Source organism: Hyperolius riggenbachi, chromosome 2 (assembly GCF_040937935.1).
Source record: "Hyperolius riggenbachi isolate aHypRig1 chromosome 2, aHypRig1.pri, whole genome shotgun sequence".
Classification (NCBI taxonomy): Eukaryota; Metazoa; Chordata; class Amphibia; order Anura; family Hyperoliidae; genus Hyperolius; species Hyperolius riggenbachi.
Window position 1 is genome coordinate 339,136,644 of NC_090647.1, and position 22,365 is coordinate 339,159,008.

General features: G+C 44.3%; 1 protein-coding gene across 2 annotated transcripts; it reads left to right on the forward strand.

Moving 5' to 3' along the window:
• Window positions 1–2,187: 2,187 nt before the first annotated feature.
• TMEM167B (transmembrane protein 167B) lies at window positions 2,188–10,661 on the forward strand. Of its 2 annotated transcripts, none has more exons than XM_068269441.1 (3): window positions 2,188–2,283; window positions 6,899–7,030; window positions 10,132–10,661. In XM_068269441.1, exons 1-3 carry the CDS (start codon window positions 2,274–2,276, stop codon window positions 10,212–10,214), a joined length of 225 nt encoding a protein of 74 aa, XP_068125542.1. In that variant the 5' UTR covers window positions 2,188–2,273; the 3' UTR covers window positions 10,215–10,661. The 2 variants fall into 2 exon arrangements, with proteins under 2 accessions (XP_068125542.1, XP_068125541.1); XM_068269440.1 differs by lacking the exon at window positions 2,188–2,283 and adding an exon at window positions 2,310–2,385.
• The last annotated feature ends 11,704 nt before the right edge of the window (window positions 10,662–22,365 follow it).

Genomic DNA, 22,365 nt, shown 5'->3' on the forward strand with positions numbered 1-22,365 from the left:
TCCGTGTTTTGCTTACTTCGTCGCCATGGTGACGAGCGGAGTGACGTCATGGACGTCAGCCGCCTCCGATCCAGCCCTTAGCGCTGGCCGGAACTATTTGTTCCGGCTGCGCAGGGCTCAGGCGGCTGGGGGGACCCGCTGCTCGCGGCGGATCGCCGCAGAGCGGCGGCGATCGGGCAGCACACGCGGCTGGCAAAGTGCCGGCTGCGTGTGCTGCTCTTTATTTCATCAAAATCGGCCCAGCAGGGCCTGAGCGGCACCCTCTGGCGGTAATGGACGAGCTGAGCTCGTCCATACCGCTAAGGTTAAAGGACAACTGTAGTGAGAAGGATCTGAAGGCTGCCATATTTGCTTCCTTTTAAGCAATACCAGTTGCCTGGCTATCATGCTGATCCTATGCCTCCAATATTATTATTTATTCACCGACCCTGAACAAGCATGCAGTAGATCAGGTGTTTCTGACATTATTGTCAGATCTGACAAGATTAGCTGCATGTATGTAATTGAATCAGCACAGGTCACAAGTAGGTATGTGATACAGTTCCACCGTGCTTCACATCTGAGGTATCAAGCCAATAAAAGTGAGTCCCAGCACCATTAAGGAAAAAGGCTTACCAGCCAAAAACAAACCACGTTATAAGGTTGTATACATAGCATGGGGCTCCCAGTGGTCACAGAACTGGTTGAATCTTTAACTGCGTAAAGTCGTCCTCCAGATAGCATCGGTATAAGATCGATGATGTATCATAAAATGTTAAAAAAACAGCAGTACTAAGTGTAGACCGCATTATTGGGGATAAATAAACCATAAAATCATAAGACATAAAAAGAGTACTCACATACAGGCCCCAAATGTATGTGTACCCCAAATTAAAATAGCTTGTGTATACTTGCCAGTGGTAGGAGCAAGAATATGAGGTGTCGCTCTTCTCCTTCCACACCTCATATTCTTGGCTCTGCTGGTGACAATGTCTCAAGGCAGACAATCCAACGGACACTGCACACTGCTGGGTTCCACGGATGCAGACCAAGGAGGATGCTACTTCTCCAGATAAGGCACACAAAAGCTTGCTTGACCTTTGCAAATGCTCACCTGGACTAAGAAGAAGACTTCTAAGTCTTCTGTGTTATGGCCAGATGAAACAAAAATTGAATTGTTTGGTCACAATGATGTTTCCTTCATTTGGCGTAAAAAAAGGAGGAGCCTTCAACCCAAAGAGTGATTGCTATAATAGCCAATAAAGACTTTTCTATTGATTATTGAGAAGGGTATGAATAATTTTGGACCAGACACTTTTTGCTCAATTGTAAATAAAAGCTGAGAAATGTTTTTTCCCCACAATAATGCCTCTTGTACATCGTCTTATTATCTTTTGGGAGACACCTATGTAAATTCCTTGCTGATTGAATAAAAGTAACTTTAAAGGGACACTTAAGCCAGAAAAAAAAATGAGTTTTACTCACCTGGGGCTTCTACCAGCCCCCTGCAGCAGTCCTGTGCCCTCGCAGCCACTCACTAATCCTCTGGTCCTTCGCTGCCAGCTAGCTTTGTTTTTGCCGACAGGCCCATCAGGACTGGCCATGCGTAGCTTTTTCCGCATTCCCGACTGTAATTAGCGTTATTGCGGGCAGCAACACATACAAAAATATGCGTTGCCGCATTACTAATGTATAGATATGCGTTTGATATCGCATAGATATGCGATATCTATGCGATATGCGTTATTTCAAAAAATTGAAAAAGGACAAATCAAATCGAGAAGATTCATTTGACTGGTTCATATTCAAGATACATACATACATACATACAGACCCTTACACCTCCAGTCATCCCTTCAACATACCAACAGTCACTTCATAAACAATAAACTGTGCACGTTTTCATTATTCAAACCTCACTGGTCTTTTGTTCCACCTCCAGCCTTCACTAATTGTAATCTTATTTTACTTCACGTCAATGCAAAGCAATAAGTTTGGAAACTGGACCACACAGTGACCATTTTTTTGGTAAGTACGTTTATTCTCATAGTTCCCTACAGCAGATTAATATTCAATTCAATACTCTTTCAAAAGTAGGAGAACTGAGAGCTACAGAAGCTCTTCCGCCTTAGCAACTGCGATGCCTACTCTGCGCTCCATCATTCCCGCCTGCAGCTCGTCCTCACTGGGTTAGTGCCACGTGTCCCCGTGACGTCACTTCTGGATGTGTTGACGCGCTGTAGCAGGAAGTCGATGTTTGGTGGAGTTGTGAGCTGGTTTTCTACATCTTCACCATGACCAACGGTGAGCGATGGGGGAGGAGGGGCGCGGGTAGCGACTTCTGCAGTGTTATCTCTGTGTGTTGTATGCTGGGTAATGCTGCAACAGAAAGCGTGTGGTGGTGGGGTAAAGGTTCCCCTCTAATATCGTATGTGCGTGTATGTAGATGTGCGTCTGTGTTTATTACAGCTCTTGTCCTTGAGAGAAGATGGGTAATATAGCCATGCGTAGCACACATTGCTCGCCTGTCATTGTACGCATCTGGCAAAGCGTTTTGTTTGTAGCTGTAATTTCTGAGGCAACCTTCTCCAGTAATCATGCATCGGAACACTTCATATCTGTCAGATAGCCTGTGAGTGAATCCCAGGTGGCAGGAACAAAAAAAAATTACTTGGCTAGGTAGAAGGAAGCTATCTAATCCTTGTCCCCTCTGTTGGCTGCACACATATGCTCTGGAGATATTTGTGGCAGTGGTTCACTTCAGGGGTCCTTTACATTTGTGGTTGGTGACTACAAATTAGTACTATACTGTAAATAAGCACTCCCTGCAAGGCTGTTGTGATCGACCTGCTCAGCCTGAAATTGGTTGCATTGTTGATCAGGCATGCACTTGGCAGCATCGATTCTCATCCGTTCCGTTAATAATAATCGAATTTGATAATGTCAATCAGCTGCCAAATCAATAGATGTATGGGCACCTTTAATGTGGTATGACAGAGCGATGGGACCTCCCTTCTCTCCCCAGGACAGTTAATGTGATACAACAGAGTGAGAGGGACCTTTCTCCCCTGGACAGTTAATGTGGTATGACAAAGTGACAGTGACCCCCTCCCCAGGACAGTTAATGTGGCATGACAGTGACCCTGCATCTTCCCCCCCCCCCCCCCTGAAAGTTAGTGTGGCATGACAGTGACCCCTCTCCCCTCCCCAGGACTAGTGGAGCTGAAGAACTGCAAGGGCCAGAGCTTAGCAGTGCATGGCAGCTCTGTGCACAACTACTCTCTGCTGGCCAGTCGCGACCCAGAGAGGAACAAGTTTGAGCAGAGTGGCGACAGAGCTTTGCAAAGCATCTCAGCACGGATGCTCCTCCCACACCACCTCCTCCATGCAGCGTCCTTACTCATAGGTATCCGTTCAGATCGGCAGCGATGGCGTGACACAGCACTTGTGCCCACAGAGACGGCTCTGTGTGCTGCCTTGGGCATGCATGCCATAGGTTTGCCATTGCTGGCCTAGAGCCTGATCGATGTTCTTTGTTCCTATCTGTACCCTCTACATCATGTACTTCTACTAAGGGCTAGCTTTGGCAGTGATGAAATGCCTTTTATGTTACTTTCAATCAATAAGATTGCTACATGCCAATTAGAGAGTAGGTGGTATAAACTGAGTAGTCAAAAGTTTTTTGTTTTTTTTTCTACTGACTCCACAGCCCTGCTTGTTTAGGCAGTATGCATAAATGTTTCCCAAACATGAGGTTCTGGGATTAACTGAAGACTGGTGCCCATGAATACAGTCACCTACAGTCTTTCCCCTAAAGTAAGACATCTGAATATAAGACCTAGCTGAAATTTCACTTATTCTCCAAATATAAGACATCCCCCGAAAATAGACCTAGCCCCAGCCCACATGACATCCCCATCAGCCGCATCACTCAGACACATACCGCTAATGAGATACTGTATCTAGTAACTACCGGTAGTTGCCGTCTCTGCGAGGTCACTCTCCATTCATGGAGGCTGCATGCTTGCACGCTGAGCCGCTCATCGTCGCCCTCAGATTACACAGGCTGCTTCTAATTGGATCATGCAGTCTCAGAGGCGGGATCATGCTCCGTTTTTGGGCCAATCACTGCTGCTACTCAGCGAGTGCAATGATTGGCCCAATCACGGAGCCATGATACAGCCTCCCAGACTGCTTGATCCAATTAGAAAGCAGCGGTACTTATAAACACTACATTGGCTTCACACAGGCGGCCAGCACAGGGACACATGCAGTGCCGATCAGGCACCTGTCATGTCATCCTTGCACACAGCAGGTTTATCAACTGTGTGCAGGGATGACATGACAGGTACCCGATCGGCACTATAACAGTACAATGAGCAGCAGTAAGAGGTGGCCAGCATGGGAACACTTCGTGCAGTGCCAGTATAAGACATCCCCTGAAAATAAGCCCTAGCACACTTTTTGGAGCAAAAATTAATATAAGACACTGTCTTATTTTCAGGGGAAACATGGGTATAATTAGAGTTGTTGATAATTGGTAGGTGGGAGCAGCTTCATAAGGGAAGACTGGACAACTACAATTTAAGACCCAGGCCTAAAGTTTTGTACACATGCTATAGGGAGTGGGCCATCAGGCCTTCAGTCAGTGTTTGACCTCAGACATCTGTTCTGCCATGTAAGAAACCTTTCTAAAAAAAAAAAAAAAAAGTACCCAAGTAGAGGGAAGCCTCTGGATGATCTAGAGCAGTGGTGGCAAACCTTTTCGAGACCGAGTACCCAAACTTCAACTCAAAAGTCTCTTGTCTCTCGTAAAGTGCCAACACGCCAATTTGAAGTGATGACAAATACCAGGCCCTCAAACCCCTACAGTGATCATATTTTTCTGGGTTCAACACAGGGCCGGGGGGGGGTTGCGGCGTGGCCATGACATTGTATGGGCGGGGCTAGCGTAATGATGTAACAGCGAGGCATAAGAAAGCAGTGTTTCGGCCATGATGTGGTGAAACGAGGATTCGCATCATGGGTGTGCAGAAACTGTGATGCTATTCATTAGTATACCGTAACCCCAAAGCAGCAAATATAGCCAACTATGACCATTAAATAGTAAATGCAGCAACAGTTACCCCAGACACCAGAAAATAAACGCAATGTGGGCAGCATTTCACCAGAAAATAAATGCAATGTGGGCAGCATTTCACCAGAAAATAAATGCAATGAGGGCAGCATTTCACCAGAAAATAAACGCAATGAGGGCAGCATTTCCCCAGAAAATAAACGGAATGAGGGCAGCTTTTCACCAGAAAATAAACGCAATGAGGGCAGCTTTTCACCAGAAAATAAACGCAATGAGGGCAGCTTTTCACCAGAAAATAAACGCAATGAGGGCAGCTTTTCACCAGAAAATAAACGCAATGAGGGCAGCTTTTCACCAGAAAATAAACGCAATGAGGGCAGCTTTTCACCAGAAAATAAACGCAATGAGGGCAGTTTTTTACCAGAAAATAAATGCAATGAGGGCAGCTTTTCACCAGAAAATAAACGCAATGAGGGAAGCTTTGCATCAGAAATAAATGCAATGAGGGCAGCTTTACACCAGAAAATAAACGCAATTTGGGCAGCTTTACACCAGAAAATAAACGCAATGAGGGCAGCTTTATACCAGAAAATAACGCAATGTGGGCAATATTTCACCTGCAAAAAAAGGAATGTACTCACCTGACAGAAGTCTTCTCTCCCGGCCGGCCTCTGGCATGCAGCTCCCCCGCAGATCTTCCTCCTGCAGTCTCCCGCGCTGAATTGAATAGCAGGGCTACAGGAAGATGGCGCTCGAAGCCCTGTACTGGAGACACAAATAGTCTCCAGTACAGGGCTTCGGACACCATCTTCCCATAGCCCTGCTCTGCCTGCCAGAAGACTACAGGCTGGAGCGGGGCTGCGGGCTATGAACTGGCGCTGCATCTATTTAGACGCCGCGGCCAGTTTAATGCGGTGGCCAGATGAGCAGCGATAGCGTGCCTGCAGATGAGGCTACACGTGCCGGGTCTGGCACGCGTGCCATAGGTTCGCCATCGCTGACCTAGAGGCTTCCTGATCCATCTTGGTGCCCACCACAGGATCCCTCTAAACCATATCCAACAAGAGCTTGTGGAGCATCTCTTGGTCGTACACCCTGTCATGTACACGAGCATTCACCGGTGGCTCCGGCTTACTGCGCAGTATGGCTGTGCTATACTCGTACATGATGGGGAGTGCAGCTGTGAACTAGAAGAGGGTTCCAGCCAGCAGTGGTGCTCTTGTTCCCATAGCCTACCTGTATCACTCCCCCCACCCCCCATTCCGGCTGTTGCTTAATCTTGTAGACTATGCCCTTTCTTAATCAAACAACCAACAAGCATCATCTGAGAGGGCCTTGTTCGTTAAAGGATACATGAACTACAAAAGGACAGAAAGCCTTTACCTGGGGCTTCTTCCAGCCTCTAGAAATCTCTGTCCCGTGCTGAAGTTCCACCGTGCTCGAGGCTGCCACTGTCCCCTCCTTAAGATTGCGACCCGCGTCTCGGACGCGTTCTTCTGAACATGCCCAGGCATCTCGCCCACAGGAGCACAATTATGAGAGACACGCAGCCCCTCTGTGCATGCGCAGAAGACCGTGACCCAGCTATGGGTCGCGATCTTATGGAGGGGACAGTGGCAGCCTCGAGCACGGCGGAACTTCAGCACATAACAGATAGACATCTAAGAGGTGGAAGAAGCCCCAGGTAAGTAAAGCTTTTCTGTCCTTTTTTAGTTCATGTAACCTTCAATGAATTTTCCTTACACCAGTCAAGCAGGTATTTTGATTACTCAGTGTGTGATTGTCATAGTACATGGGTTGAGTGGTTTTCACTGATAATTATCTGTTTTGCTCTCTTATCAGCATACTCTCTGGATGGGCTTCTGGTCTTTTCCCTGCTCTTTGTCTGCACCTGTGCTTATTTTAGAAAGGTGCCGCGATTACGCACATGGCTTCTGTCTGAGAAGAAAGGAGTATGGGGAGTCTTTTATAAAGGTAATTAGTATTTTTACCATTTTGTTTCATTTATAGTATGCCATCATCTTCCATGGTGCCGTGCACAATAAAATACAGACAATAGACACATTTGTAGTGCATACATTGTGTAATTGGAACCTTCAGCATGAATGCATGGTAGAAAAACATGGTGATGCATGTGCATGTTCATGAGAATGTATCTCTTATGCTGGGAATACACGTTTCGTTTTTGCCTTCGTTTTAGCCTTCGTTTCGATTGTGCCTTTTGTCCTTTTCGTTCCCGAAATAATCGAACGTACGGTTAATATCACCACCCACGGTTTCGTTTTTTTTTTTCGATTCTGATGGTTTCGTTTTTCCAATAATCAAAGGCTGCAAAGAAACGAAGCGAAAATCCCTTTTTACAGGGACGGACTAACATAAACGAACATATAATCGATCTGAACAGCCATCAAGCCTACCAATGGCTCGATTAGATGGATAAAGAGAGATAATATCAAACATGTTCGATCACTAGTCGTTCGTTTTTGGGGTCTATTAATCGAAACTATAATGAGATTATGACTATTTTCACATACGTTTTCAACACTCGATTCGTTTACTGAACGAATCGAAGGCTAAAACGAAGGCAAAAACGAAACGTGTATTCCCAGCATTAGAGGCGAAAAACTCTAGGGGGAGGACTCAGGCCTCAAGATCTTGCAATCTAGAGGGTAGGGAATGCATGTTTACTACGGTATTTTTTTTTCCACCAGTATTTTGTAGGGATATGTGCTTAAAGTGGACCCAAATTAAAAATTCAAGATTTCAGAAATAAAATCTATTTTCTAAATTATAATAATAAATAGGAATTGCTAATGGCTGCCACCTGTGTAAACCTAGTTATGAAAAGAGAAGGGTGAAAAGCATGCACCGAAATGCTCATAGGCTTGAAAGAGTTTTTATTTATCTTTGTATGTGCCAGAGTGGTGCAACTAAATATTTTGAATTAAAAAAATGTTTGGTTTGGCTTCATTTTAAACCGCATAACTTTTATAAATGTGACGTGTGTCGTTAAAGGATACATGAGGGGAATTAAAGCAGTGTAACTTAACATACCTGGGGCTTACACCAGCCCTTAGAAGTCTGTGTCCCTCACCGCAGTTCCGCTGTCACGCATTCTTCTGGTGTCTCCTCCTTAGCAGCCACCATCCTGGCCAGGTCAGCGGCTTCTGCGCCCGTGGCCGGGAGCAGTCTGCGCAGGGTCTAGCTCACGGGAGCAGTGCGTGTGCAAACCTGCGCATGCACTTCAGCCGCACCAGGTAAGTAAAGCTACACTGCTTTAATGCGCCTCATGTATCCTTTTAAATTACAACAGGACATCAAAATCTCTTTACTGGACCTTAGCAAATCCCTTAAAGGGAACCTAAACTGAGCAGGATATGGATGTTTCCTTTTAAATAATACCAGTTGCCTGGCAGTAGAGGTTGAATCACACACCTGAAACAAGCATGCAGCTAATCCAGTCTGACTTCAGTCAGAGCACCTGATCTGCATGCTTGTTGATGGGCTGTGGCTAAGGCTGCTTACAGGCGCCTGTAACGCTCCCCCAACGCACAGCAATGTAACTCAAGTGGGCTGTTCACACAGCCCACGTTGCGTTACATGTAACGCTGTACGTTGCCCGGAAAGTGCAGCATGCTACGGCGTTAGAGCGGCTATAGCTGCGTTAGACTGTTTACACATGCGCAGTAGGGGGCGGAGAAGAGGCGGTTAGAGCCAGCTACAGTAGCCGCGCACATGGCTACTTAATATTCACTGCACTGGCGGCCGCTGATTGGCCGGCGGGACCACGTGATGCGGAGTGTCTCGCTCCGCGTCACGTGGTCCCGCCGGCCAATCAGCGCCACTCTGGGAGACTTTATCGGAATAGAGCCGCCTAACGTGGCTCACTCTACCGTCGGCTCTTGCAGCACCATACGTTGTGTTAGGTGCACGTTATGCGACCTTAACGTGGCACCTAACACAACGTCTTGGTGTGCAAGTAGCCTAAAAGTATTAGCGACACAGGATCAGCAGGAGAGCCAGGCAACTGATATTATTTTAAAAACTGGAACTGTAGTAAAAAAAAAAATGGAATTATTAAAATTGCTTTTTTTCCCCTTAATATTAATTTAAAAATTATTTAGTCTTTGTTTGCACATTGTAAAATCTTTATTCACCCCATTTAAATTCTGAAAGTTATCACAGGTGGCAACACCAGTAGTCCTGTGAGGTTTGTTTACTGAGAATAACAGCATAGACCAGTGATGGCTAACCTTGGCACTCCAGCTGTGACAAAACTACAAATCCCATCATGCCCCTGCCTCCCCGAGTGATGCTTAGAGCTGTCAGAGTATTGCAATGCCTCATGGGACTTGTAGTTCCACCACAGCTGGAGTGCCAAGGTTAGCCATCACTGGCCTAGACTGTGATATAATTGAAGGGTGGGGTTACATAGCAATATATAGATATATGAACTGTTTCTGATGCTGAACCCCAAAAATTACCAAAAAAAGTCGGTATCCTAAATAAGTTACTACATTGCACTATGTGTCACTACAGTGCCTCTTTAAGTGTTGAAGGGTTATGACTAGAAGATAAGACCCCTGTTTATTTCTCACATATCCAAAGTTAGGAGCACGTGCTAGATCATACTTGGCAGTCTCGGATGAAAATCTAGCATGTGAGATGGCATCCCCCAACATTGAATCTTTATCGATCGCCTCGCCTCCTCGCACCATCTGTTGGAAACCGCTCCGTCGTGCTTGACTCCTTCTCCCCTTCCATAGCAACAGATGCGGCTAGCAATGCTGCTGTACACCACTCCATCCTGAACTGTTGCCTGGGGGAATATAGCCTTTATTTCTTTTAACCAGCTACCAGCATTACTACCAGAAGTGATCATAAGAGATCAGTTCTGATCCAGAGTAACTGGAGGAATGAAGCTGTATCTTCCTCAGAAGAAGCACTTGGCTGATCTGAAAAGCTGTAGTTGCAAGACGTGTATGGAGGTGGAGCAGGCACATGCAACCCTGTTATTGTACCTGAGAATATTTGTAGTTGTATAACAGTTTTTTTGTTGTTGTTTTGTTTCATAGCGGCAGTGATTGGATCGCGTCTTCACCTGGCTGTTTCTTTGTCCTGTTTTGCAATGGCCTTTTACGTCTTGTTTATAAAGTGATGCCACATTACCATCAACTCATTTCTACTTTGCACCCCCAACACATTTGGGAACAGGAGCAAATGACACAGGAACAGATGGAAACATCACAAGATTTGACTGCATATACTTCACAATTTCTACAATAGTCTGTGGTGCTGGAAGTATAATAAGAAGAGTATGAAGTGGCTGATTGAAGATATTCTGTCCAAGTGCTCTGCTGATTTTTCTTTTGGTATCTTTTTTCCTCCTTGTTTTTAATAGATGGTGATCTGCAGTAACAACAGTTTGTTTATGGATCCTTGCACTTTTTGTTGTAATGTTGACTTAACTGCAGCCGAACTCAACTCTTTCCTTCCCTGTGACAATTATATAACCTTTTTAGGAACGCTAATTAGCTTTATTCATGCCTCTGTGCACTGTGTATAGTATTGTTATTAAATATGAAAAGCTGTTCAGAGCCCTTTATGACCATTTCCAGGTTTAATCATTGATTTGTGTATGTGTGATAGCTTAAAAGTTAGCCTGTGTGAGAATGGATTATTGCAATACTTAAAGGCCTCTATTCCTAAAGCACTTCCGCATGTGGCAATGCTCAAAACAGCTTACTTTCTCGACCATTTAGCAAAGTGTCCATTCATAAAAGCTGTTTCCGCATGAAAAGCTACAGTTCCTGAGCAGTGCCGGAAATTACCGCCTTGTGCGGTGATTATACATGTCACTGAAGGTTAATTCATAAAGATTAGAGCAAGCGGAATCAGCACGGAGAACTCCAACTGTTTAGAAAAGGAGATAAGCCAGCGATAACAGGCAAGCTAATGTGGACAGAACTCCCAGGCAGCTGCAGTGAGAGCAGAACAAAAAATGCATCCCGGAATACCAAGGCTGTGTTTTTTAACCCCTTGGGTACCTGTTTTCAGATAAATTTCACATCAGAAAGCCTGCATGTGTAAAGCCCAATCTACACGATACGATTCTTTATACGATTCTATTTACGATCCGATTAAATCCGACATGCCCGATCGGGATTCGATTCAATTTGATTTGCCATTGTTTTGCAATGGCAAATCAAATTGAATTGAATCGAATCCTGATCGGACATGTCGGATTTAATCGGATCATAAATAGAACCGTAATCGAATCGTACAAAGAATCATATCGTGTAGATGGGGCTTAACATTTCTTGAAGTTCTTCTAAGCTACAGCAATTAAATAGATTGTTTAGAAAGACTATTAGACAGATTCAGCGCAGATTCAGGGCAAGGAGAGGCTATTTAAAAAAAAATGCACATGTAATGGGATGCTGGGGCTGCCTCCGTTATACTAACTCTGTCTCTGCACAGAGAAAATGTATCAACTCAGCTACCGGTAGTACCAAAAGTTTAGTGCGGGAATTCCCCGACCTATTATCGCAAGTGTAAACTTTTTTATGAATTAGCACACAAAAGTCTAAAATACCGATGCGGTATTTTTCCTCCCAAGATTTTTTTTCCCGCAAATGTTTTATGAATAGAGCCCAAAGTGTACCAGGCCAGGAACATGTTTGTAAACCAAAGCCTTGAGTGACTTCTAGTCACAAAGACAATTCCACATATTCTTTTATATCTCAAGCTGTTTTGAGAAGATAATGACTTTTGTTTCACTGTCTGCAAGCTGTGAATCTCCTCAGTGGTGACACATTGCTTGAACTTGCCAGGAACCTTTAAAGGACAACTGAAGTGAGAGGGCTATGGAGGCTGCCATATTTATTTCCTTTCAAACAATACCAGTTGCCTGGCAGCCCTGGTATTGTATTTGGCTGCAAAAGGGTCTGAATAACACTAGAAACAAGCATGCAGCTAATCTTGTCAGATCTGACAATAATGTCAGAAACACCTGATCTGCTGCAAGCTTGTTCAGGGTCTATGTCTGAAAGTATTAGAGGCAGAGGATCAGCAGGACAGCCAGGCAACTGGTACTGGTTAAAAGGAAATAAATATGGCAGCCTCCATAGCCCTCTCGATACAGTTGTCCTTTAATGTAAACACTTCTATTTCAGAAGAGCTTAGAAGAAAAATCATTATTTAGTATTAGGCTTATGAGGTAAGCAGGTAGTACCATTTTCAGAATTGGCAGAAAGCAAGATGGTAGCCATTCTAAAACTGCACATATTGCAGTACCGTTCAGCAGGGTGATATGTTGTGCGCTAGGAAAACATTGCTAATTAAATATGTAGGATACAATAGAAATTAAATAAAAGGTAGGATCATTGAGTTTAAAGCAATCCTGTGATTTAAAAAAAAAATAAAGTGAAGTGGCTGGATAGTGTACTGATTAACATCCATGGCGTTATAATTATTTCCAGATTTAGGGCCAAGCTTTTATACCCTAAAAACAAGAAAAAAAAACGTACAACATAGATCTGCAGCAGCTCCTGCAGTTAACTCACTCAGGCACAGGATTACCACGCTGAGCTACGGATTTCCGTCCCGAGCCTGACTCGGGATTACTGCTAAGGAGGTTAAGTGACAGAGTGATACACAAGCTACAGAGGGTCATCAAATCGGCGGAAAGAATCATTGGAGAACCTCTCCCCCCGCTGAACCTCCTCTACAACAACAGACTGTGCTCCAGAGCTTTGCGGATCGCTAACGATCCCTCACACCCAGGCTCTCGCTTCTTCAGTCGGCTCTGTTCGGGCCAGAGGTATCGGTCCATCTACACCAGGACCTCAAGACACAGGAACAGTTTCTTCCCCTCAGCAGTCAAATCACTGAACTCTCTAGACTCGCTCCCATCCACCACCGCACCGTCCTCCCATCAGCCTGCCCTTCAACTAGCCAGAACCGTTCTCCCTCAACTAACCAGAACCGTCCCTTAAGCATGTCTGCACGGCAGATCTACATATTTACTGCGAACAAGGTTTTTCTCTGTTGTGTATCACCAGTGTACTACAAGGTTTTTCTCTGTTGTGTATCACCACTGTACTACATTATGTTTGATGTATGCTACCTGTTATCTCTGTTGCCTGTCCTTTTCTGTACCTGCTTGTGCCAAGCCCAATTCCGGGCACGACCAAGTCGTGCTTGGCGATAAATAAATTATTCTGATTCTAAGGTCTCTGCCTCTGACACAGGAGACCAGGGTTTGAATTTTGGCTCTTCTTGTTGAGTAAGTCAGTACCTATTTAGTGAGGAGACATTGGGCAAGACTCCGTAACACTGCTACTGCCTATATAGCGGGCGCCCTAGTGGCTGCAGCTCAAGCTATTTGAGTCCACCAAGAGAAAAGCGCAATATAAATATTCTGTGCCTTGTCTACGCAACTCAGTAGAGTTATGTAGACAAGACTTGTGGTCACTGGGACCCTCTTCTTCGTGCCATTCTCCTGTCCATGAATAAGCAGAGGCGCGGGCCGTCAGTGTGGCGGTGTTCATTCTCTGATCATCATCAAAAAATAAGTGCTATTCTCTTCAAAACGAAACTGCACAAATCTTACTTTTTGCAGCGCAAATGGGCACAAAGAAAGCACAAAACCATGTGTGTGTGTGTTTGTTTGTTTGTTATATATGGTAAATAGTGATTTACATGACGGTATTTACAAAGAAAGTAAATAAACACTATATTGCATTTTGCTTGAATTATTTTAAAATAATGTGACCACAACTGAGTATGGTAATACTTTAAAGTAAAAAGAGCATGTCCTCTTAATACTTGGTTAGCTGACAATTTTGCTCTTAGGCCAACAAAAATATATTCATGTAATGTTCACTTGTCAGAGTCCTGGTTTTTTTAATGACTGCAGTTGTAAAATGGAGCTGCTCTGTGTAATAAGATGCAGCACTAAGGCATACTTGCCCTCTGCCATTTGAAGCCATCAAGCTAGAAAGCTCATATCTTTAGCTATTTTTTCCTACTTCTTCAGGAGTTAGAAGTCTGTTTTCCTATTAAAACTAAGTAGTTGTCAAGATGATATTCCACTTTTTGTTCAGAATATTTCTATGGCATCAATGCTCTACTAGTCATTTTTGTAATTTTAGTGTTATTAAAAAATGACTATTATATTTGTTTACAGCCAGCTAATAATTTATACAATAACCTTTAAGATCAAATAGCAGTTTTTCCAAACCATGAAAATACACTATAATGTTCTCACATACATCCAGCCCAGTTACTGCTCTTTCCCTGCATGAGTAAGTAACTGCACAGAATAGGAAGCATTGCTATTGTAGAGGGGTAATCACCTGTACCAATCCTGCTTCAGCATGGCAAGGCTGCTCTTAAATCTGTCTTACACTCCTATTATTGTAATAGTAGACCTAAGCCTGTTTAAAAATGGGCTCTAGGTCTATCTCACCGCCGCCACATGTCAGCACATGCACATGTGCACCCGTCTGTCCGCCCCCCCCCCCCCCCCCCTGGGCCCCTCCTCCTGTCCCAACGGCTACAAATGCGCAGTAGCCAAAACTCACGGGACGCAGGGACAGGTAGGGTTTTATTATACAGGATTACAGGTGCATGCTTTTTATGTGCTAGAATCAGCTGTACAGAGGGAGGTTAATGGCCTTTTTCTGAGGTGCAGATTTCTTTAATTTTTTACAGGAAGGCCGGGGCTGGGAAAAAAAGTTGGCTTTTACTTACCTGGAGCTTCTCCCAGCATACCAACTCCCCCTCAACCTTTAAAGAGACACTGAAGCGAAAAAAAAATATGATATTATGATTTGTATGTGTAGTACAGCTAAGAAATAAAACATTAAGATCAGATACATCAGTCTAATTGTTTCCAGTACAGAAAGAGTTAAGAAACTCCAGTTGTTATCTCTATGCAAAAAAGCCATTAAGCTCTACGACTTTCAAAGTCCTGGAGAGGGCTGTTTTCTGACTTTTATTATCTCAACTGTCCCTGAACTATTTACTTTTTCTTTGCCAGAGGAGTGGTCATTAGTTCACAGACTGCTCTGAAATAATCATTTTGAATGCTGAGTGCTGTGTAATCTGCACATATTATAGAATGATGCAATGTTAGAAAAAAACACTATATACCTGAAAATAAAAATATGAGAATATTTTCTTTGCTGCTAATCTTCTAGTAATTATTCATAGTACACAACCAATTCACTATAACATATATTTTTTTCCGCTTCAGTGTCTCTTTAAGGTCCCTCTGGATCTTCTTTGTTGTGCCGTTGCCCCCCTCTGAAAGTCTGAAAGATGCTCCTGGCCACGATCTAGAATAGATGGCGAGCTTTCCAAGGGGGAAACCAGCACAGTGGAGGGGGCTGGGAGGAAACTGCATTACTTGATAGATTGCAGGGGGCTGTTAGAAGCTCCATGTAAGTAAAAGTAAACGTTTTCCCCCTGCCACAGGTATCCTTTAAGGCTGGAACCCAATGAAGCTATTTTTTTTGCGTTTAGGGAGGTTTTCAAAACGCTGGCGATTTCCCTAAACGCTCAGCTAATGCTAATGGATGGGCCAAATTCCACTGGAGCAATTGCGAGCAAACGAAGGACATGCAGCATTTTTAGCGTTGGTGTTTCTGCGATGTAAAGTATATAAACGCTGGTGTAATCGCTCGTCAAAACCTACACAGAACGATTTTGCTAGCGTTTTTAAATTACTTCACACTGTTAAAAAAAAAAATGAATTGAAAGGACCAATCAGAATTAAAAATGCTAATCGCAAATTGCTACACATTCGCTGGCAAAATGCTTACACTTTTTAAAATCGCTACCAAAATTGCCAGAAAACGCTCATGAAGTCGCTTACAAAATGCTCATTAACACTAGCAATTGCGATTAGCTATAGCGCTTTGTAGTGGATTCCAGGCCTTAGGGCCTGTACACACTGCTGCGCTTGAGCTGCGTTCTTAAATTGCAAAGCATTCATGAGAATAGAAAAAACACATTGCACCAGTGTGTACAGGTCTTCACGATTTTCATGATTTTTCAAAAGGCCCTGCGATTAAAAAACACATGCGATTTTAAAAGCGCAGCGCAAGCACAGCAGTGTGTACAGGCTGGTTAAGCAGGTTATTCTTTTAAAGAGGATCTGCTTCCCTGGTTGATTAATCATATGATTATTATAACCCATAATGAGTATGCAGATCAGATGTTCTGATTTTGCAGTGCCAACCTTTTGTCTTCACTAGCTGCATACCAGTTATAAGTGTTATTAAAACTGCTGAAGTTAGTATTAGCATGGTAATCAGTGGTAAACAAAAGTTTGCTTTCTTAAAACAGAAAGTATTTGCGATAATTCAGGTTGGAGTGAGCTTGAGATGTCTCCCAGTGCAACACTGCTGAATATATGCAAATTAACCATTGTACCCTTAGAAGCTAAACACACCTCCAGAACCGCTGGAATGCAATGATGTGTCAGCTTGTTAATTTGTACAGAGCCACAATAATCCAACATGCATACAGACTGTTTCAGATTGTTTGATCCTCATCAGTGCATGGCATGGATTAATCTGGCTCTATGGAGTAGGGTTTGTGAATCCGAGAGGCACAGACTAACCAGCAAGCTCATGGTGACCCAGAACTCATTGGAGTGTGTAAGGGACTACAATGGTCCTAAAAGCCACCTTACTAAGATGTTAAGAAAAACTAAAGTTTGCTTTCCTAAAACAGAAATAATTTGCGATAATTCAGGTTGGAGTGAGCTTGAGATGTCTCCCAGTGCATCACTGCTGAATATATGCAAATTAACAATTGTTGCCCTTAGACTTAGAAGGTAAACACACCTCCAGATTCGCTGGAATGCAATGATGTGTCAGTTTGTAATTAGTACAGAGCCAAAATAATCCAACATGCATACAGACTGTTTCGGATTGTTTGATCCTCATCGGTGCATGGCATGGATTAATTTGACTCTATGGAGTAGGGCTTGTAACACCGAGAGGTAAAGACCAACCAGCAAGCTCATGGTGAACCAGAACTCATTGGAGTGTATAAGGGGCTACAATGGTCCTAAAAGCCCCCTTACTAAAATGCTATGGTAAACAAAAGTTTTCTTTCTTAAAACAGAAAGTATTTGCGATAATTCAGTAATCAGGTAAGTAATATTTTCAGAAGCAGGTCAGCTATGGCAGCTTTCGTCATGTATTTGAGGAAAAAGTCAACAAAGCAAACGTTCACTTAAAGCGAAGGTTCAGGGAGGGGGGGGGGGGGGGGAGAAAAATCCATTTCCACTTACCTGGGGCTTCCTCCAGCCCGTGGCAGGCATGAGGTGCCCTCGCTGCCGCTCCAGAGGCTCCCGGTCGTCTCCGGTGGCCGACCCGACCTGGCCAGCCCCGGCTGCCAGGTCGGGCTCTTCTGCGCTCCAATCTGCGCCTCACGGGGGCGCACTGACATCAGCGTAAGTCCTCCGGGCTGTACTGCGCAGGCGCAGAACTACTGCGCCTGCGCAGTACAGCCCGGAGGACGTCCGATGACGTCAGCACACAGAAGAGCCCATCGTTGGAGCGCAGAAGAGCCCGACCTGGCAGCCGGCCTGGCCAGGTCGGGTCAGCCACCCGAGACTACCGGGAGCCTGCGGAGCGGCGGCAAGGGCACCTCCTGCCTGCCACGGGCTGGAGGAAGCCCCAGGTAAGTGGAAATGGATTTTTTTTTTCTTTCCTCCCTGAACCTTCCCTTTAAAGACAATTTATACCCCTAGAGGAGTAGGGGAGGTTGCCTCTGAGCAGCAGAATGTTTTCTTCTTGCTTCCTCCCAGGACTCATATACGCCACAGCCCACCTCCTTTTTCTCTGTGTTTCTCAGGGCTCTTTCACACCAGTGCCCTTTTCCTGTGTTTCAACACAAAGGCAATTCTTTGCGTTAACCAAGGTAAAATGAAAGTCCATTGACTTTAATTTTACCTTTTACACCCGATGCTGCGTTTCGGTGAGTTGCAGTTCGACGCACCCGGGAGCGCTAAAACGCTGGGAGCCGGCGTTTTCCCGTCGGGTTCAATAATAGTTACCACCGTTGATTGCGTCACACCGCAGATTCCCGACGACGCCGCAGGCTATTCAACGCGTGCAGGAGAACGGCTCCTGCACGTGTTGTCTGATGTGAAAAAGGCATCAGTCTTCTGCTGAGCATGTATCATGTTTTGAGGCTACAACCGCACTTTTGGCTGCTATCTGAGCACTAGTGAGAGAGGTGGGAGGAGGTAGATGGATAGTCACATGGAAAGGGGAAGGAAGACGGGGAGAGACGGAGATCCACCACTGACAGTCGCGCGTGAGGCAGGGCTGCAGCTCATAGCCCTGCCTCACACGGAAGCGCTCCCCGGATCGCCCCCCGGGGAGTTTTAGATAGCTTACAGCCGCGGGAATGCGGCGGTTAAGGTAGGATTAAGGTATTAAACAGGATGGTTTAATAAAAAAAGTATTTTTAAGAGGCTTCAGACTGAGTCTCCTTAAAAGGCATTTTATTGATAGGTGTGAAAACATCACCTAGGAGAAAACTCAGGAGAAAAAGTTAATTGCGTATGGGCTCTTATGTTTTCTTAATTATTTTTTTTTTCCAATCTCTGTTTTTGTTGCCAATGTTTGTCACCATGGGCACTGCCATCTTGCCTGTGATATCGGCCTTATGCACAGAATAGGGAAAATTAGCAGCATTGGTTAGCCCGCTGTGTGCCTTCACCTCAGCTTTTCAACTAAAACCGTAACAACAAAAGCAGTTTCTTTTCCTTTTGCACATCGGAGGCATTGATCTGTCTTGCATGGATTAGGGCTAAACAGGAGGTGGACATATTGGCTTTTACCCTGGCAACAGCACTTTTGAGATTTACATATTCATGTTTAAACAATTCTAGTTTTGGCTGTTCTGCTAGGTGTGTCTGAATGACATACATGTAACAAGCATGCAGCCCATGTAGTCAGTTGGCGATCATCAAACTGAGCCACGGTTAGGGGCCGGAAAATTGTTGAGGACCGACACGGGCACAGGGCGGCCACAGGAGGCTGGCAGAAGCCCCAGGTAAGTGAAACTTTTTTTTTAAGATGCTTTAGGTTTCCTTTAAAGTGTCAAAATGCAGAGCATCATCAGGACAGCAAGGCAATGTAAATTCATTAAAATTGAATGACGGTAATATGGCATCCTCCATATACAGTGGCTTGCAAAAGTATTCGGCCCCCTTGAAGTTTTCCACATTTTGTCACATTACTGCCACAAACATCAATCTATTTTATTGGAATTCCACGTGAAAGACCAATACAAAGTGGTGTACAGGTGAGAAGTGGAATGAAAATCAAACATGATTCCAAACATTTTTTACAAATCAATAACCGCAAAGTGAGGTGTGCGTAATTATTCAGCCCCCTTTGGTCCGAGTGCAGTCAGTTGCCCATAGACATTTCCTGATGAGTGCTAATGACTAAATAGAGTGCACCTGTGTGTAATCTAATATCAGTACAAATACAGCTGCTCTGTGATGGCCTCAGAGGTTGTCTAAGAGAATATTGGGAGCAACAACACCTTGGAGTCCAAAGAACACACCAAAGAACACACCAGACAGGTCAGGGATATAGTTATTGAGACATTTAAAGCAGGCTTAGGCTACAAAAAAGATTTCCAAAGCCTTGAACATCCCACGGAGCACTGTTCAAGTGATCATTCAGAAATGGAAGGAGTATGGCACAACTATAAACCTACCAAGACAAGGCCATCCACCTAAACTCACAGGCCGAACAAGGAGAGCGCTAATGAGAAATGCAGTCAAGACGACCATGGTGACTCTGGACGAGCTGCAGAGATCTACAGCTCAGGTGGGGGAATCTGTCCATAGAACAACTATTAGTCGTGCACTGCACAAAGTTGCCCTTTATGGAAGAGTGGCAAGAAGAAAGCAATTGTTAACAGAAAAGCATAAGAAGTCCCGTTTGCAGTTTGCCACAAGCCATGTGGGGGACACCGCAAACATGTGGAAGTAAGTGCTCTGGTCAGATGAGACCAAAATGAATCTTTTTGGCCAAAATGCAAAACGCTATGTGTGGCAGAAAACTAACACTGCACATCACTCTGAACACACCATCCCCACTGTCAAATATGGTGGTGGCAGCATTATGCTCTGGGGGTGCTTCTCTTCAGCAGAGACAGGGAAGCTGGTCAGAGTTGATGGGAAGATGGATGGAGCCAAATACAGGGCAATCTTGGAAGAAAACCTCTTGGAGTCTGCAAAACACTTGAGACTGGGGCGGAGGTTCACCTTCCAGCAGGACAACAACCCTAAACATAAAGCCAGGGCAACAAGGGAATGGTTTAAAACAAAACATATCCATGTGTTAGAATGGCCCAGTCAAAGTCCAGATCTAAATCCAATCGAGAATCTGTGGCAAGATCTGAAAACTGATGTTCACAAATGCTGTCTATCTAATCTGACTGAGCTGGAGCTGTTTAGCAAAGAAGAATGGGCAAAGATTTCAGTCTCTAGATGTGCAAAGCTGGTAGAGACATACCCTAAAAGACTGGCAGCTGTAATTGCAGCAAAAGGTGGTTCTACAAAGTATTGACTCAGGGGGCTGAATAATTATGCACACCCCACTTTGCAGGTATTTATTTTTTAAAAATGTATGATTTTCATTCCACTTCTCACGTGTACACTACTTTGTATTGGTCTGTCACGTGAAATTCCAATAAAATTGATTCATGTTTGTGGCAGTAATGTGAACTGTGGAAAACTTCAAGGGGGCCGAATACTTTTTCAAGCCACTGTATACCCCTGACTACAGTACCATTTAAAGGGAATCTGAAGCAAAAAAATGTTTTCGAGAAACTGTAAAGTCAAGTGTCTGTAAGGCACACATACTTGGTTGCTCAGAGCCTGATACTGTAGGTACCTCCTGGTTCCGAAAATCTGATCTTAGTCTTTGACCTGCTTAGTCGAATAATAATAAAAGAGGAAGTAGGCAGAGCTGATCCTTGTGGCTCATCCTTATGTCTGCCCATCTCCACCCATTGAACTGCCCACTCCCTGCCCAACTCAACGCTCAGAAGTATGCCGTGTGCAACCGCAAAGGGGGGGGGGGGCGGGGCTGTTGACCTGGAAGAGCAGCCGGGGGTTGTTGCTCTCTTGGAGGAAAATTATCAATTTTCCTGGGTGAGATATAATGTAAAGGAGGGATGGTAGAGCGGGAGTAATGTGGTAACTTGTATGTATGTGTAATGATCTTTGCAATTTTTTTGGCTTCATATTTGCTTTAACAGTGTAAATCTACTAATAGAAAGGAAACTGCTTTTGCTAGGGAAAAACCCAATAGCTTATTTGTATTTAACATATTTTATTAACTTCTGCTAACCCTTAACCTTTTACAGACCTGTGCTTTTTGACCCTGATTCCCATTTAGATACTCGGGAATATTCAAAGGATGTTTATTCACTTCCCAGGTTTTATCTCTGTGAATGCAATCAGTCCTTTAGGGCCCGTTCACACTAAGTGCATTTTTGCCCTTTTTTCAAGTGCAGGCGATTTTCAAAATCGCCCTAAAAACACTTGTGCAATGACTCCCTATGAGAGAGTTCACATCTGAGCGGTTCGTTTCCGATCCGCTCTGCAAAACGCTGCCTGTACCATTTTTGAGGCGATTTTGCCTCAATGGATAGTATAGGAAAACCGCTCACAAAATCGCTTTGAGCAGCGATTGTGTTCGCGTTTTAAGAATAAATACATTGTATTTATTCTTTTCCGGGTCAAAGAGTTCACTTCCTGACTTGCGTCAGGGAGTAAATTTAAAAACCGCACTGGAAAAGCGCTCAGAAAAGCAGCATGCAGTGGAGGAGCACTGGGAGGGGAAAAAAACCTGCCGCACAAAATCGAAAAACACTTACATTTACGATTACGATTTTAGTTGTGAACGAGGCCTTAGGGCCCATTTACACGTAATCAGTTGATACGCGTTAGTACGCCTTTTTTTTTTTTCCATAGCAGTGCATTGTGAAAAAGATTTCAGCTAAAACGCGTTAAGTGTGAAAGGTGCCATAGGAAAACATGGGCTTTACTTTGAAAATCAATTTTTTTACTTTACTTCCCCGTCGCCATTCATTACTTCTGCAAGCGAAAACGCACACACATAAATGCAAAAATGCGTAAAACACGTGGGATTTTTTTTTCCAGCCTGGGGGGGGAGGGCGCACGAAATTTTTTGGGATCCTGCAATGGAAACAGGTCTAGTGAAATATATTGCTATGCAAATTTGCATGCAGAT

Bases quoted from the DNA above. Each gene is read 5' to 3' on its own strand.
- TMEM167B (XM_068269440.1), top strand. From the start codon at position 2,346: ATGCTGGGTAATGCTGCAACAGAAAGCGTGTGGTGGTGGG. The intron at 2,386-6,898 runs GTAAAGGTTCCC...CTCTCTTATCAG, and splicing joins AGAAAGCGTGTGGTGGTGGG to CATACTCTCTGGATGGGCTT. The intron at 7,031-10,131 runs GTAATTAGTATT...TTTGTTTCATAG, and splicing joins ATGGGGAGTCTTTTATAAAG to CGGCAGTGATTGGATCGCGT.